A 13,902-nucleotide genomic window follows, 5' to 3' on the forward strand; every position below is an offset into this window, starting at 1 on the left:
TTCTCCGGAAGATGTATCGAATATTGAAAAACCCATGCAGCAGACGGAGGACAAAGGAATGATCCAAGTCCGGGGGTGTTCCCTCTCTGTCACCAAAGGAATCGAGATGGATCGGCCCTGCCAGAAAATCTGGCGAGCGTCCAGATCGGCCACCGGGAACGAGTTAAGCATCAGCCGGGGTCAAGACTAACGGGACTTAAAGTCCAATCAGCCGTTTTCTAGCGCCCGTCGGCCACCACATCTGAAACGAAGGCGAACGAACTCCCTCGTCACAGGTGACGTGTGCCACAAGCCATCGCAATAGATTGATCGCGCTGCCGGTCCTATTTTTGGGCTCGTCGACGGATGGACGCCAAATACGGTCTATATAGCCCCTATGTTTAGGCACCGATGTTGTCCCTCTGCTTGTTCCTTCTCGTTCTTTCTTCTCCTCGGGTGCCATGGATCAAACGCCCCCCTGAGGGTCTTCCCTCGTCCGGTATTAGCGGCTGTCAACCATAACCTAGGCCCCAGCCTATCAATCCAGTGGCCCACGTCTCAACTTGGCCGCCCAAAGTCAATCTATGCCAATGACAACCGCCCCAACCCACCATGGCGCTCTGCAGTCATCCACATATGGAGACGCACATGCTCTGGCCAGTGGCGAGAACATTCAGAGATTTCTTGTCGAACGGACTTTCCAATGGAACCAGTGCGTGGTGAAGCAGACGAGGAATGTTCGCCGAGGCGTCTCTTACCCATTTGGTGAGGCACCGTTGCGTCATCCATCCTTGCGTGGACTGACTTGGGCCTCCCACGTCAACCGTCGACATGGTCCTGCCCGTGCGGAGATTAATTCTCGGTTGCAGACGGTTTTCCCCGTCGGCGTTCTAATCACTGACAGAATCTCATGCATGGATCAGTTCATTATTGGGACTAGTATTGCAACCGACCCTGGGCTGAGTAAACCCTCGGCCCTCAGGCTGCGATGCGATACTTGACAATTGAATCATGACCCCCTCCCTGCAAGGTACACGAGGGCTTCCCTCATCTAGCCAATCATGGTTCACTCCGGATACACTCCGCCGACAGAATGTCCCAAGAACATTCGGGAATTTAGCGAGGGAGAGCGTTGCTGCATCCTCTCTTTGCTGGGCGGAAGGTAGCCGAGCATGGATGTGGTGGCGGCCATACCATCCATCCGTATATCGGATTGAACACATGACCGACCATCTACAAATATCAGTATGCCCTAGAACCAGCATGGACACAAGTAATACACGTCACAGAAAAGAGCAATCGTAGAAAGAAAAGAAGGAAATGGAAAATATATACGCATAGATCCAGAAACACAGTGGTATCACAACTCATGAAATGCATAGAATACAACATCGCGCTCTCAATCTTTCTTCCTTCCCTCCAGCACACGCATCACGTCGGATACGCTGTCCTTATCTCCCTTCTTCTTCTTCGGCCCACGCTTTCTCTTCTTGCCCCCACGCTCCTCCAGTATCACCTCTTCGTCTTCGTCGTCCTCGACGCGACTGCTTCCGAATCCAAGATCCATATCCATGGCATCCAGCTGTTCGCGACGGCGGGCTTCTTCGAGGAATTTCTTCCTCCGAAGGAGAGTCTCTGAGTCGACATCTTCTTCCCCATCGCCAGCGTCATCGTCTGCCGAAGACTCGGCTCGTCGCAAGGCAGCAGCCCGTTTGAGGGCCGCAAGCAGGGTGGGATCTTTGGTGAGAGGGTTCGAACGATCTTCTTCAGTAGTCTCCGTCGTCGAAGTCGAGAAGTAGTTGCGCGGTTTGGCGGGTGCTTCACCCGAAGGCTTGAGTGTCTCCTTCGGTGTCTCCTTCGGCGCTGCCTCCGTGGTGCGAGCTGGCTTCTCTCCAACCTCACCATCGGAGTCCGAGTCCGACGACTCATCACTCCCGATATCAGCCAGAGGGTTGTAATCGTCACCCACGCCCGCAAAGATATCGTCATCTTCATCCTCCGACGGAGCAGACGCCTTGGCTGCCACCTCGGCCGGTACCTCCATACCCAACGGCTTCGCATCCTTATCCGGGACCAAGAGACCGCCAGCATTGGTCTCACCCGGCTTATCCAACCACCTGACCTTCCTCTTCGTCTTGCCCTCCGCATCTGTAATCTGTAGGATCTCCTTGCGCCGCCCGTTCTCATCCTGCTCCACCCACCTCTTCTTCTCCACCTTCGAATCCCCAATTCTCTTAAACTTCGACCCCAAGGCCGGCTCAGCCGCCTGTTCCTCAGCAGCCGCCGCCGCCGCCGCCGCCCGACTAGCCCTCAACTGTTTCAAAATCTCATCCCTCGACTTCTTCCCTGGCGGCGGCGCCATATTCCCCTTCTTCTTCTCCTTCTCCCTCGGCGCAGAAGGCAACGCCTCCCCCGTCCCCTCCTCCAACTTCTCCAACTCCTCATCCACATCCCCTACTGTCTCCCCCACAACCTCCTTCTCCTCCTTCTTCTCCACATCCTCCCCAGCCCTCACCCTCCTCAACAACTCCCAATCCAGCCCCTTCACCATATGCGTACTGTTCAAATCGCCGCCCACGCCCAACTCCGTGCACAACTTCTCAAACGTCTCCCGATCAATCTGTCCCAGCTTCACCATCTCCTCCAACGCCTTAATCCTTTTCTCCAGATCATCCCCGACCGCTTCCTCCTCCCCGGTCTCCCGTAAGCGCGCCGCCCGATCCTGGTACCCCGACGGTAACTTGGTGCCCTTCGGCGCCGCAGACGAGCGGAATCGTTTCGGGGCTGGTTGTCCGTCGCGTCGGTATTCGGCTAGTTGGCGCGCGAAGTCGACGCCTGTGACTGAGCGACTGGTGTGGGATGATATCATTAGTTCTTTTCTCTTTTCTGTTTTAGGTAGGATAGTATAGAAAAAGACAAATAAATACGTACGGGGTCATAGGAATGCTCGAGCGCATCCGCGACCCGAGCAGGGCAGGCGTTGCGCCTCCTCCGCGAGAGGCATTCTGGGATGGAGATGTACTCGACTGGGATTGTTTTTGGGCCGAGTTGTTATCGTTGTTGTTGACGAGAAGACGGCGGAATTGTTCGTTGTTCATCTTTTCTTAGGATTCTTGTTCTTTGCTCCGGTCGGTGTTATCGAGGGGAGATAAGAGGTAGAAGTTACCGTGCAAGTAACTTGGCTACCTGAGAGTAAGATTGAAAAAAAAAATGGGGAAATGTAACTGAAAGAGAGGAATTGGGATTAGGATATCCTCGTTTATTGTCTGGTCATTCTTAGAGTGTACTGAGATATGCGTTGTGGTAAGTTGGAAAAATGGAAGAGGTTAGTTAATGAGGGAAGCTTGACTTAAAGAAAAAGCAGACGGTAACGTCCAACATTCTTGGCACCGGTCATTTGGATATTTATGTCCTAACTCTGCCTTTATATACCTTTTTTTGTGGATTTTCTTTTGCTTTCTTCTCCCCCTTTTTTCTTTCTTTTTTTCTATCAGATTGTCCAATGGTAGGGTATATTCATTGGATTGTACTATTTTGCTATACGTGTCTTGCATCCTTACATTGACTAGTTTAGAGCATATATATATACATTAGTGGTTGTCCTCTTCTCTGTGTACTTCTCTTTCCCTTACAATACCCTGTCGGCGTCTTCACCTCGGATGATCCCAATCCAACGAGATGTTGTATGGTCCCGATGGGGTTCAATCAGACGCGGAGTGTATTAGAAAATGCTCTCAAGAAGGATGTCGTTGGAGAAGTTCATACCGATCAAAGGCACGCAACGAAGGCAGCTCCGGGTGCCTCAGTCAAGCCTAGTGACATGCTTTATGTTCATGAACAAATCAAGGAATGGGTCTATGATCAGCTACAGGACCAAGGAACCCCACAGATACTGAATTGGAGAACACACACGCTGATGACAAAGGAGCTGTATAGACGTGTGCTGAGAGATGATCGACAATATACCTTTGTTTACAGGACCGGATACCAAACAAGCAAACTGAAACGCCGAGAAGAAACATTGCTGACGAGAGAGAATCCCTCGAGGGCAAGGAAGCAGAGCAAGTTCTGCTGCCGGCACCCACTAACAAAAGGATTTCGAGGGTAGTCTTCATCATCCAAGACCCCAACGAACTACAGAAACTGTTCGAGAACACCACGCCAGAAAATGTGGCGACACACAACGGGATACGCAAACTGCGTCTCAGGATCCTGCGTCCCATTTTCGGGTGTGCCGTTGACTGCGGAAGAAGAGCACGGCTGTATTGAAGGGCCGCACATGTCGGTACTCGTCCAGAGGTGGAGAACGGGCTGTCGGGCGATTCTGAAGAAGCGCGGGATTGAGGAAATTATTTTCGATATGTCCTGTGGTCAGGAAATCGAAACCAGGCAAAACGTTCGCTTGCTGCAACACATCAGCACGACGGTGAGTCTCAAGGCGAGAGAGGGACTTTCCATTGTCAGGTTCAGGGCTGTGATGGCGAGAGGATAGAATGGTTGAAACAGAGTCTTGTTGGGGGTTGAGCTTTTTCTAACCATGAGGTGGGCACCGATTCCCAGGTCTTCAATGGTTGATTTGATATATATATACTATAATATCCCGTTCATGGCTGTTCTGGCTTTCCTGGTGTCATGAAGATCTGGGAGTCTCAATCTATAAGGGTAGGTACTCCGAAGGGTTGCCAAGCATAAGTTTAGAATTATATTAAAGCGAGTCATGCATTTGATCAACTGGAATGTGTATCTGAGAATGGGGTAATTAAGAAACACTAATGCAAAATGCCGGTCGTAATGACTTTTTAATCAAGACATGGGAATAGTAATGCAAAGTCAGTCTCAACTGCACATGAGACATCAAAAACTGGTACATGAAATGCTAAGTCCGTTCCGCATAAGTCCACACACCCCCTCCCCCCTAGATAGTTTCCCAGCCTCCATTGTTGATATCGGCTTCTAATTTCCGGCTGATCGTCGCGGGAATGCCGTGCGACAACCAGACGTCGCGGAGGAGCCGATCGTATCGTTTCTGGTTTAGGATCAGTTGGCGATTGCGCCGGAGGCCTGGGTCCACCTCCCCATGGCGGTCCAGGTAAGGTGCGTAGTGCCAGGAGCCATGGTGGTTGTGGAGATACAGCACCGTGCATTTGCGGATGTTGATGAATAGCCCGATATTCTTGCCGCATCTGGGGAGAGATCGTTAGTAACCATGCGTGACAGCAGTACACCAAGGATAAACATACTTTTGAACGTGCTGATTGCAACCACCCATCTTATTCTCCATGCAGCACACAGCCTGCGAGCAGAAGATGTCTCCACAGAAGAGACAGATACTGGGATCGCTTAGCTCCTTTTTCGAATTCGGGCAACGTCGCCGGTTGGCCTCCTCAATCAAACTGTCGTAATACTTGGGAAGCCCAACGAGCTCGAAGATGGCCGGGTGAGAAAGACTGGGCCATAACTTATGATCCCCAATGCGGATGCCAGAACGCGAGGCGTTCCAGTGGAAGATCCAGCCTGATATCACAGCATCGAAAGGACTGCCACTCTTCCTCGCCGTGCTGATAGACGCCAGAATATCATCGACCGAAGGAAGGTGCAGAGCCTTGGTGAGACGGTCCAACTCGGACACACCCAAGTCGTGGAACCCTGTGTTGGGGAACTCAACCCCGTGCTGCACATGGAGTAGGATGACAGCCTTGCGCAGGAACGTCAATGCGTAGCTTGAAACCAGACGTCTCAACGCAATGACCACGCCGGGCGTTGCAGAATCCTCCCCATCCTTGACGTAGCCACTCTCGGCAGGGAATGATGATCCTTCTGCCCGTCCAACAGAGTTCGACTTGAGTTCTGCAACGATAGAGATGAAGAATTGCCGGGCGGACTTGTATCGCTCGTCCGACAGCTCCATATCCAACAGATAATGGGCATCACCATTTTGGGCCAGTTCTTCCTTCAGTCCGAGGGGCCAAAGGATGTAGGTCACAGCGACTTTCACAATCTCGGCCACATAGCACATTTGGATGAGATGGCGAATGTCAATATTGAGAATCGGCAGCAGGGATAAAGAGCATTCAGCTAGGAACACGAATATGTCTTTGCCCAATAGTGGCTCGATTTCGCGGACATCATCCAGCAGCGCCGTTCCGCTCAAGCAAGGATGACCCACAAATAATTGGCAAATCTTCTGGCGGTGCATCTCCTGGATCTCGTCCGCGGAACGGGCGTGAGGTCCGTTGCTGTCATGCAAGCACCCAACCGCAGCGTATGTCAAAGCCGACTCAGCCAGAACGCGGAGGTGGGTCAGGGTTAATTGGGGAATCTTTTCCAGTAGAGTCGATCCTGGCTCCGATTCCACCCCGCGCTGCTGAATTTCAGCCGCAGCGATGCTAAAGCCGAAGGTCTGGAAGAGCGAATCAGTGTGGACGAGGTCATCTGTCTTTATGGTGTCTGGGTGATGGCTGAACGTCGAGTAGATGTGATTCAACCGAAGTGTCTGCTTGAGCCGCTTGTAGATCTGCAAAAGTTCAGACATTGGGCTGTCTCCTGGGCTGGAAACCTGCTGGAGCGGACTGGCAGCGGGAAGCTCATCTTGTGATGGGAAGAGGCCAGGCACCGGCATCCTCGCTTGCTGAATATAATGGGCGGTCGATGGCAGTGGGGATGCCATTAATTGCTCTGTTTTGGAGGCGAGTGGGGGAACCAAGGTCTTGTTGAGATAGTCAAGGAAAAGGTCCTGATAAGACTGCTGCTGCTGGATTTTGTTATGTTCCATGAGCAGCGCATAATTCCGTGGATGAGACAGGGCAGACTTGACCTCTCCAGCCATGAAATCCTCGAAAGACACAGCTGTGTTTAGTACACCAGGATAAGATTCTTCCTTGCCCTTCCATGTGATGGGGAGGAATGCATTGCCCAGAGCCTTACAAAGAGGGCAAACGAACTCGTTGAAAGTCAGACGCTCAGGATGGTTTCGAGCTATTTGCTGGCTCTGGCGTCGCTGAGTAGCCGTGTAATAGACTTCAAAGCAGGAATAGTGCATGATGTGCCCACAGCCCGTTGTGACAGGCCCGCGCAGGGTGTTCTTCGCATTGAAGCCTTTACTCAACCCAACTTTCTCACTGATAACCTCCCCGCCAGTTGAATCAAGCCGCCTCACGGTAGTGCGGTTCTCGCCTGCGACTCCAAAAGGCCGCACGCCTTCGGCAGACTTGTCCAAACTCAGGGGTGTCTTCAACACCTCCCGGATCCAGTCGGGGTCTCGTATATCTGTCTGCCTCATGATACCACTATCTTGAACCAAAGCGAACGTTCCATACAGTCTAGAGTCACTTGTCTCCTCCTGGCAGAGAATACAAGTGCCACTCGGATACTTCCAGAGCTTAGTTTCAGGGGCAGCTTCAGGCTCGGAATCCATGTCGCTGAAATCTTCTTCGCCCCAATCGATCGCGCCTTGGCTGTTCAAGAAGTTTTGCTGTTGCTGCTGGAATTGAGCCATCACCCTGGCCTGTCTTTCAAGAGCTTGCTTCTTCTTGATCTCTTTCTCATTATCGGTGTCGATGGCGGGAGAATTCGTATCGACCCTGTCAAACGGGAATCTGAGCGTAGCTGTTGCAGAAGCATATGCACGGGGGTGCTTTTGCCAAAGCTTCTTAAGAATATGACGGATTTTAGGACCACAAGCAGAGAATTCACTCATGATGGAAATCTTCTCTAGGAGGCCTACGATGGTCAGGTACCCTACCTGGGTGGCTCTGTCTTTATTCAGCGCGTGAGACACGAATGACTCCATCGGCTCTTCCGTCATCTCATCTTCCACGGTGCTGTCTTCCAGGGCAGCAGCAAGGATCAAGTGCAAAACAACTTGCAAGAATGTTTCGACACGGGTTGGTGGGATGTTCGGTGTGCAATCTTTCGAGGAGACCACGTAGTCAAGGCACTGGTGAACAATCTGGGCAAATAGCAAGGTCCTCGTGAAGCGTGGAAGGCCGATAAACGCCCCAGAAGTGATAGGCCGGAGTTTAGGTTCGAACACCACATCAGACGCCTTCTTGCCGGTTTTCTTCGCCACCCATTCCTTATAGATATTCTCCGCTTCGTCTCGTTGGTTCTTGGTGTAGTGGGCGCTGTACGGGTCGATGAGATCGATGTATTGGGACTTTAGTTCAAAAGTGCCGGTGTCATTCAGCCCTTCAGGGGGGCGGAAACTTGCTACCTCTTCCAGTACGTCTTGGAACACGTCCGACTCGAGCAGCTTGTCACTGAGGCGAGTCGATAGGTCTGAGAATGACAGAGGCTTGAAGCACAAGACGTGTGCAATGTCACGACGAATGTTTTCGCACATCGCGGTATCGCCGTCATCAATGGCCGTGAGCGAGTTCCGATCCGTCAAGAGGATGACAAGCAAATGCACAAACTCCTCGGCGACATCAATGATCTGGTTATCTTCGTATCCAGCACGTGGCATGTAGTTTCTCGTCATCCAGTCCACCATTCCGAACCTATCCGCAATAGAGGCAAGGACACGGCTTGGGTTACATGTGACAAAAGCCGTCTGAAGCAGGAAGATATCGCGGTAGTATGCAAAATCGCGAGACGATACACCACGGTATTGTGACATTTGATGCCGGAGACTGAGCCCGTTGCGGACCCACATGCCCGCCTTCATCTGGGCCAGCCAGGCACAAACTCTGAGAGGGTAGTCGAACATTGAGAGAAGTAAATCTTCTGGGGCAAGGCTGCTATCATGAATGAAACTGTCGTTCGCAATCTGTGCTGCCTCAAGCAGGGCATCGCGCATCAAAGAGCTGCTCATGTTACGGCCACATTCAAGTAGCCAGGACAGAGTGTAGTGCAAGGCATGATGGAAACTGATGGAGCCTCGTTCAACGACGAAGTCTACGACACGGTGGCGCGAGACCTGGCCTGGTTGGTCGTCGCCCTCGAAGTCAAAGAATGGCAAGGATTTGAACCGAACGTACTCTTTGATCTCCGCCTGGTCAAAACGCTTGCGCTCGATTCCGGTGGAGTGGGCAACGGCGGAAACAGTAGCCACTTTGAGCGCTCGTAGCAAATTCTCGCCGCCGTCGACTTCGGGTTTACGGAATGCTTCGCAGATTGACGGCACAGCCTATTGATCTCCCGCATGAGTATAGATGCGCTAATCCAAGCGTCCGTCTCGTACTCGACGTGCTCTCCTACGGCACGGACGTTGGGGCAGATGCCCTGCGAGAGCTTGACCAAATCCAAGAACTGGTAGAGATACTGTTCCTCGGTTCGCACGCGGTTCTGTACATACTCAGACAGCAGAAGATACCGTAGATCCAAGAAGAAGTGGTAAAGGCGCCTGTTTGTTACGGAACCAGCGTCGAACGCCAGCGTTGCATTGGGGTTTACCTCGTATGGCTCACCAACCTGCCTCGTAGTTAAAAACGTATACAAAATGGATATGACCTTAGTCAAGAAGTTCCCTCGAAGAACTATCTCCTCCGTGATTGAAGGTGTGGTAAGAAGCTGTAAGGAGAGGTTGACAATGGAATGATCTGGCTCTCTATCGGCAATCAGGTAAAGTTGTGCAAGCGCAGTGTAAAGAGCAGATAAGCGCAAGCCCATGATCCGCTTGAACTGAGGGACATTCACGACGGTGCCAATGTAAAGATCGCGAAGATCGGTACGTGTCTTCTTCCAAAGCCTAAGGTCGAAAAGAATCATCCAGTCGAGCCGAGTGCGTTGCCATAAATCCTCATATGGAGGGACATTTTCCCCTCTCTTCGGTACGGACGATCTGACCTGCCAATAACTCGGAGTCTTCGCCGGGGAAGGCTTGACTACACCAGAGGGTGTTTTGGGGATGGGGACGTAAGACGCCGAGGTATCATCGTGTGTCTCACTGGAGACTGAATCGTTCGGGGCAGTCTGCGCCTCGGTTTCAATCGCTTCTGCCTGTGGTTGCTCGTCATCGTCGTCTTCTTCTTCCTCCTGTTGCTGCTGTTCATTGTCAGGGTTCTGTCGCTGGCGAGCGAACCCTAAGAGAGCTTGGATGGTGTCCAGAGCGTCATCCGCATTTCCCATCACCATATCCTCATCCTCATCTTCAACTTCCTGGCGCAGCCTGTTCAAATCCATCTCCATCTCTTCGTCGTCATCGTCGTCATCATCATCATGACCCTCAACGAAATCTTCATCGTCCTCAACTTCTTCGTTTACACCCTGCTCATCGCCATTTTCGATATCCTCATCGTCATCATCATCATCATCATCATCCGCAGCCAATACTACTTGGCCCTGAGGCGATACGGTGAGCATCACTGTGCGATACGGTGTATTATCCGACTTCTGCTGGTCGTCGAGACCTTTCATACCAATATCGGCATTGAAGGCTCCGCTGCCGCGGCGCCATGGACTCAGCAGTTCCTCACAGACGGTATGCCGTAAAATCTCGTTGTCCTCAAGAACACTGCACCCGGAAATATCTGCAAGCCACTCAACGATGGTCCCGCACATTTGCTCGCGGAAGGTATCCCGGGCGGACCGGATCGTAACGGTGACCTTGATCTGTTCGATGATCCTTGACACGGCCAGTAACCTTTGCAAATCTTTCGAATACTTGACCACACTCCGTCCGTAATCATTGGTCTCCTGGGCCCTATCGTTTCCAAAGGAATCTCGCTCTCGACAAGCCCGGCTCACTTGATGAGCAACATCGCGAATGGTATGCTTCTCGTCGTTCCACAACGCGAGCGCAAACTCCGGCTCTTCCTCGGCCAGATCCCCCTCACCATACCACCCCGGGCGTAGCCGTGATGCCTCTTCATCCTGCCTGATACCCTCTTCCGTCTTGGGCAATCGCAGCTGTTCCGGCGAGCAAGAGAGCACATCACAGAAGTAGTCGAGCACTCGAGCGACCGTCAGGCGGATGTTATCCACCCATTCCCGCGGGAGCTGCGCCTGCTCCCGCTCCTTGCCCTTTTTATCGCCGCTATCCGTATGGATCGCACAGAACAGCGGCAGTCGCCAGGCCTCCTCGTCACCACAGTCGCAGCATCCGCAATTCCCCGAGGAGATAGAAATCGTATACTGATGGCCGGTGTGGTCGGAGGAGTCGAAGCAGCGGCTGCACAGCACGCAGGTATCATCCGCCGCGCAGGTGTTGCATCGATACGTCGCCTCCCCAGCTCGGAAGATATGACCACACCGCTTGCCCCGCGCAGCTTCTGTATATTCCGCCCCTTCCTTGGCGCCCTGAGCTTCTGCTAGCTTCCACGGCCCGGTTGGCAGCCCATCTGAGAATAGCTGTCGCAGGCGTTCTTCGTTGTGACCGGCAAGCGAACGGAAGAGGAGCTCGAGCAGATCTTTCTCGGCTTGGGGACCGTAGCGGTAGTTATGATTGGCAGGAAGCCGTTGAAGGCCTTCACCCAGGATCCTCTCACATTCTTTAAGCATCATTTATCGTCTCTAGTCGGAGAAGAGGAGACGCATTCGTATTTGCACGAGTATCGAGTGAGGAGGGTGACGGCGAGCTAACAGCTCCCTTGTGGCGGGACGGAACTGTAGTCCGGTTTGTTCCACCGCGATAAGGAATGAACAAAATCGCTCGAGAGCGTTTGAAAGACTCCTCAGACGCAAAGTTTGGTGGTATGTGCAGAGCGGGGGTTGATTAGATTAGGGTGAGGCTAGTCAAAAAGGAAAAGACGAGAAGAAAAACCTATCAGTGAACGCTTAGTGATCCGACATTCGAAAGCGATCGATGTCACTGTGGGGGGGGGGGGGGGGAAGGAGGAAAGATTTGGTGGGATTCAAGGCGAGAACAACCTAACGGGCAACCCACCCATTAAGTCTCTCAGATCATTAGTAGCCGTCGTCCGAAACTCGTCGGCTCTTTCAAGGATAGTGAAGGGAGATCGCCGTCAATCGACAAGGTATCGAGTTAACAAAGCAACGGCATTTGTCGTAAAGAGCGATTGGAACTATCCGATGGTGGTTGTGGTGGTTGGGTTCAATTTATCCTCTAAGTATGACATCGAACGAGCGGCTCTTGGCGCCACTACCATCTGGCAGCTGCTGTTCTCCCCACCACCGGAAGCATAAATTTATAGACCACAGATGATTGCAGGAGCACAGTGATTGGTTAGGGAAAATGGAGCAAGTGAATTCCAAGGTGAATACAGTGTTAAAGATTCTATTTCATACAAGGCACACGCAGCATATACCAATGTCTCTCCAGTGCTCGGCTGTATTATAACATGGGACCGACAACTTTCCCCAGGATGGATCCATCAATTACTGCTTTTTCTTTACTCGTCATCCTCCTCCTCCTGGACCATGTACTGGTGCTTGATGTCCTTCCATTGGCGCTGTAGAATCCGTCAGTGCTATAGTCCTTGATAACCCCCAATTCGTCAGGGTCGACAGGTAGAAACATACGCCGCGGTTCATGGCGTCCCAGATACGGTTGGAGGCCGAGTCATAGGCACTGTTTGTGAAAAGCTGGTCAGCCGTCTGTGATCACAGACCATCGTCAAGTCGACACGCACATCTCGAAAGCGAAGGCACTGGAGAAGATGGCCGTGAGGTAAACGGCGTTCCTGCGGATCAGGCCCCTAGAAACCGTTGAAAGACCACAGGTTAGCGAGTCCGAAGAGATGGTCAACGAGACCGTCGGTGGGTGATCCGGGGAGGGGGGACATGCTGGTAGATAGCGGAAGCGATCTGGAGCGGTAACCACTGTGGTTAGCCATTGAACATCATTAGTCAATTCCAAACAAGAATCACTTACAGCGCCGGCCATTGTGACGGGTTTGAATTAGGGATTGAGGGCGGAGAAAGAAAGAGAGGCAGCAAGGAGACGGGGACTATGTCACAATGGAGGAATGCGAGGTTGAAGTTTCGAGCCAAGTTGGCCGGCGCGAAAAGCACCAGCGGGAATCACCGGGACGCTGATTGGACGGCCGGAACCAAGTCTGTGCAGAGCCTCCGAATGGCCGCCTCAGGAAACCACCTCAACTCACGCACTCGACCCTACGAAATTATTGTGACCCAATTCCTCTCGCCTCCTACCTCGTCACCGTTGGGTCTTCCCCGGGATCTCTAATAACTACAGCATATTCCTTATACTACTTCTTTTCGACTCGGCCGGAGGAAATACAAGTAAACTCTAGTGGAATACCAGATTATCCCCCCACAGCTATGGCTTCCACGAATTCGGGAATCACCACGGACGAAGCCACCGGGGAACGCTACATCCCCTCATCGGTCCGTGCCGATGGCTCAAAACGCCGCGAAATTCGTGTTCGACCCGGTTATCGCCCCCCTGAGGATGTGGAGCTGTATAAGAACCGTGCTGCACAAGCCTGGAAGAACCGTGGTAACTCCGGAGTGCCTGGTGCAGAAAGCGTGAAACCCGAGAATGAAAGCCCTGCTAAACCAGGCACGGCTGCAAGTAACAAAAATGCAAAGCGAAGGGAAGCGAAGAAGAAAGCAAAGGCAGCTCAGGAAGGAACAGCCTCCACCGAGGGCAAAAATGTAAACGACATCGACAATTGGCGTGCCCCGGATAAGAAGCAATCTAATGGATCGGATAAGGCCGCGGGAGGGGCCGAAGAAACGATCGATCCAGAAGCCGAGAATGAAAAGAAGGCGCGCAATTTAAAGAAGAAACTCCGGCAGGCACGCGACCTACGGGACAAGAAGAACCAAGGAGAGGCCCTGCTTCCCGAGCAACTGGAGAAGGTGATCAAGATCCAGGAACTGATCCGCCAGCTTGACACACTCGGATTTGATTCGAACGGTGACAAGAAAGACGGATCTGCGGAGAAGGAGGAGAAAGTCTGAACCCAATACGACATAGGATCGATCACGTATGTTCTATCAATCCAGTTGCTCTTCCTGCAGCCGTCCTATGGTCGACAGTCTACCGAATAGGTTTCG

The 13,902-nt window shown here is 52.3% G+C and overlaps 4 protein-coding genes across 4 annotated transcripts; 1 reads left to right on the top strand and 3 right to left on the bottom strand.

Moving 5' to 3' along the window:
- Nucleotides 1–1,378: 1,378 nt before the first annotated feature.
- On the bottom strand, nucleotides 1,379–3,077 carry ABOM_001016 (uncharacterized protein; the record flags this gene model as incomplete). The annotated part of the gene is made up of 2 exons (XM_022528146.1): nucleotides 1,379–2,828; nucleotides 2,911–3,077. 2 exons carry the CDS (start codon nucleotides 3,075–3,077, stop codon nucleotides 1,379–1,381), a joined length of 1,617 nt encoding a protein of 538 aa, XP_022394130.1.
- A 1,817-nt stretch (nucleotides 3,078–4,894) lies between these two features.
- Nucleotides 4,895–11,418, bottom strand: ABOM_001017 (putative ubiquitin-protein ligase E3 component (UBR1); the record flags this gene model as incomplete). The annotated part of the gene is made up of 3 exons (XM_022528147.1): nucleotides 4,895–5,162; nucleotides 5,220–9,106; nucleotides 9,178–11,418. The coding sequence occupies 3 exons, from the start codon at nucleotides 11,416–11,418 to the stop codon at nucleotides 4,895–4,897; spliced, it is 6,396 nt and encodes a 2,131-aa protein (XP_022394129.1).
- An 851-nt stretch (nucleotides 11,419–12,269) lies between these two features.
- ABOM_001018 (cytochrome b-c1 complex subunit 9) lies at nucleotides 12,270–12,763 on the bottom strand (the record flags this gene model as incomplete). Its single annotated transcript, XM_022528148.1, has 3 exons — nucleotides 12,270–12,329; nucleotides 12,400–12,448; nucleotides 12,510–12,763. The coding sequence occupies 3 exons, from the start codon at nucleotides 12,761–12,763 to the stop codon at nucleotides 12,270–12,272; spliced, it is 363 nt and encodes a 120-aa protein (XP_022394136.1).
- Nucleotides 12,764–13,161: 398 nt separating this feature from the next.
- Nucleotides 13,162–13,806, top strand: ABOM_001019 (putative RNA binding protein Pym; the record flags this gene model as incomplete). The annotated part of the gene is made up of 1 exon (XM_022528149.1): nucleotides 13,162–13,806. One exon carries the CDS (start codon nucleotides 13,162–13,164, stop codon nucleotides 13,804–13,806), a length of 645 nt encoding a protein of 214 aa, XP_022394235.1.
- Between the last annotated feature and the right edge of the window lie 96 nt (nucleotides 13,807–13,902).

This window comes from Aspergillus bombycis (assembly GCF_001792695.1).
Source record: "Aspergillus bombycis strain NRRL26010 chromosome Unknown contig00003, whole genome shotgun sequence".
In the NCBI taxonomy this organism is placed as follows: domain Eukaryota; kingdom Fungi; phylum Ascomycota; class Eurotiomycetes; order Eurotiales; family Aspergillaceae; genus Aspergillus; species Aspergillus bombycis.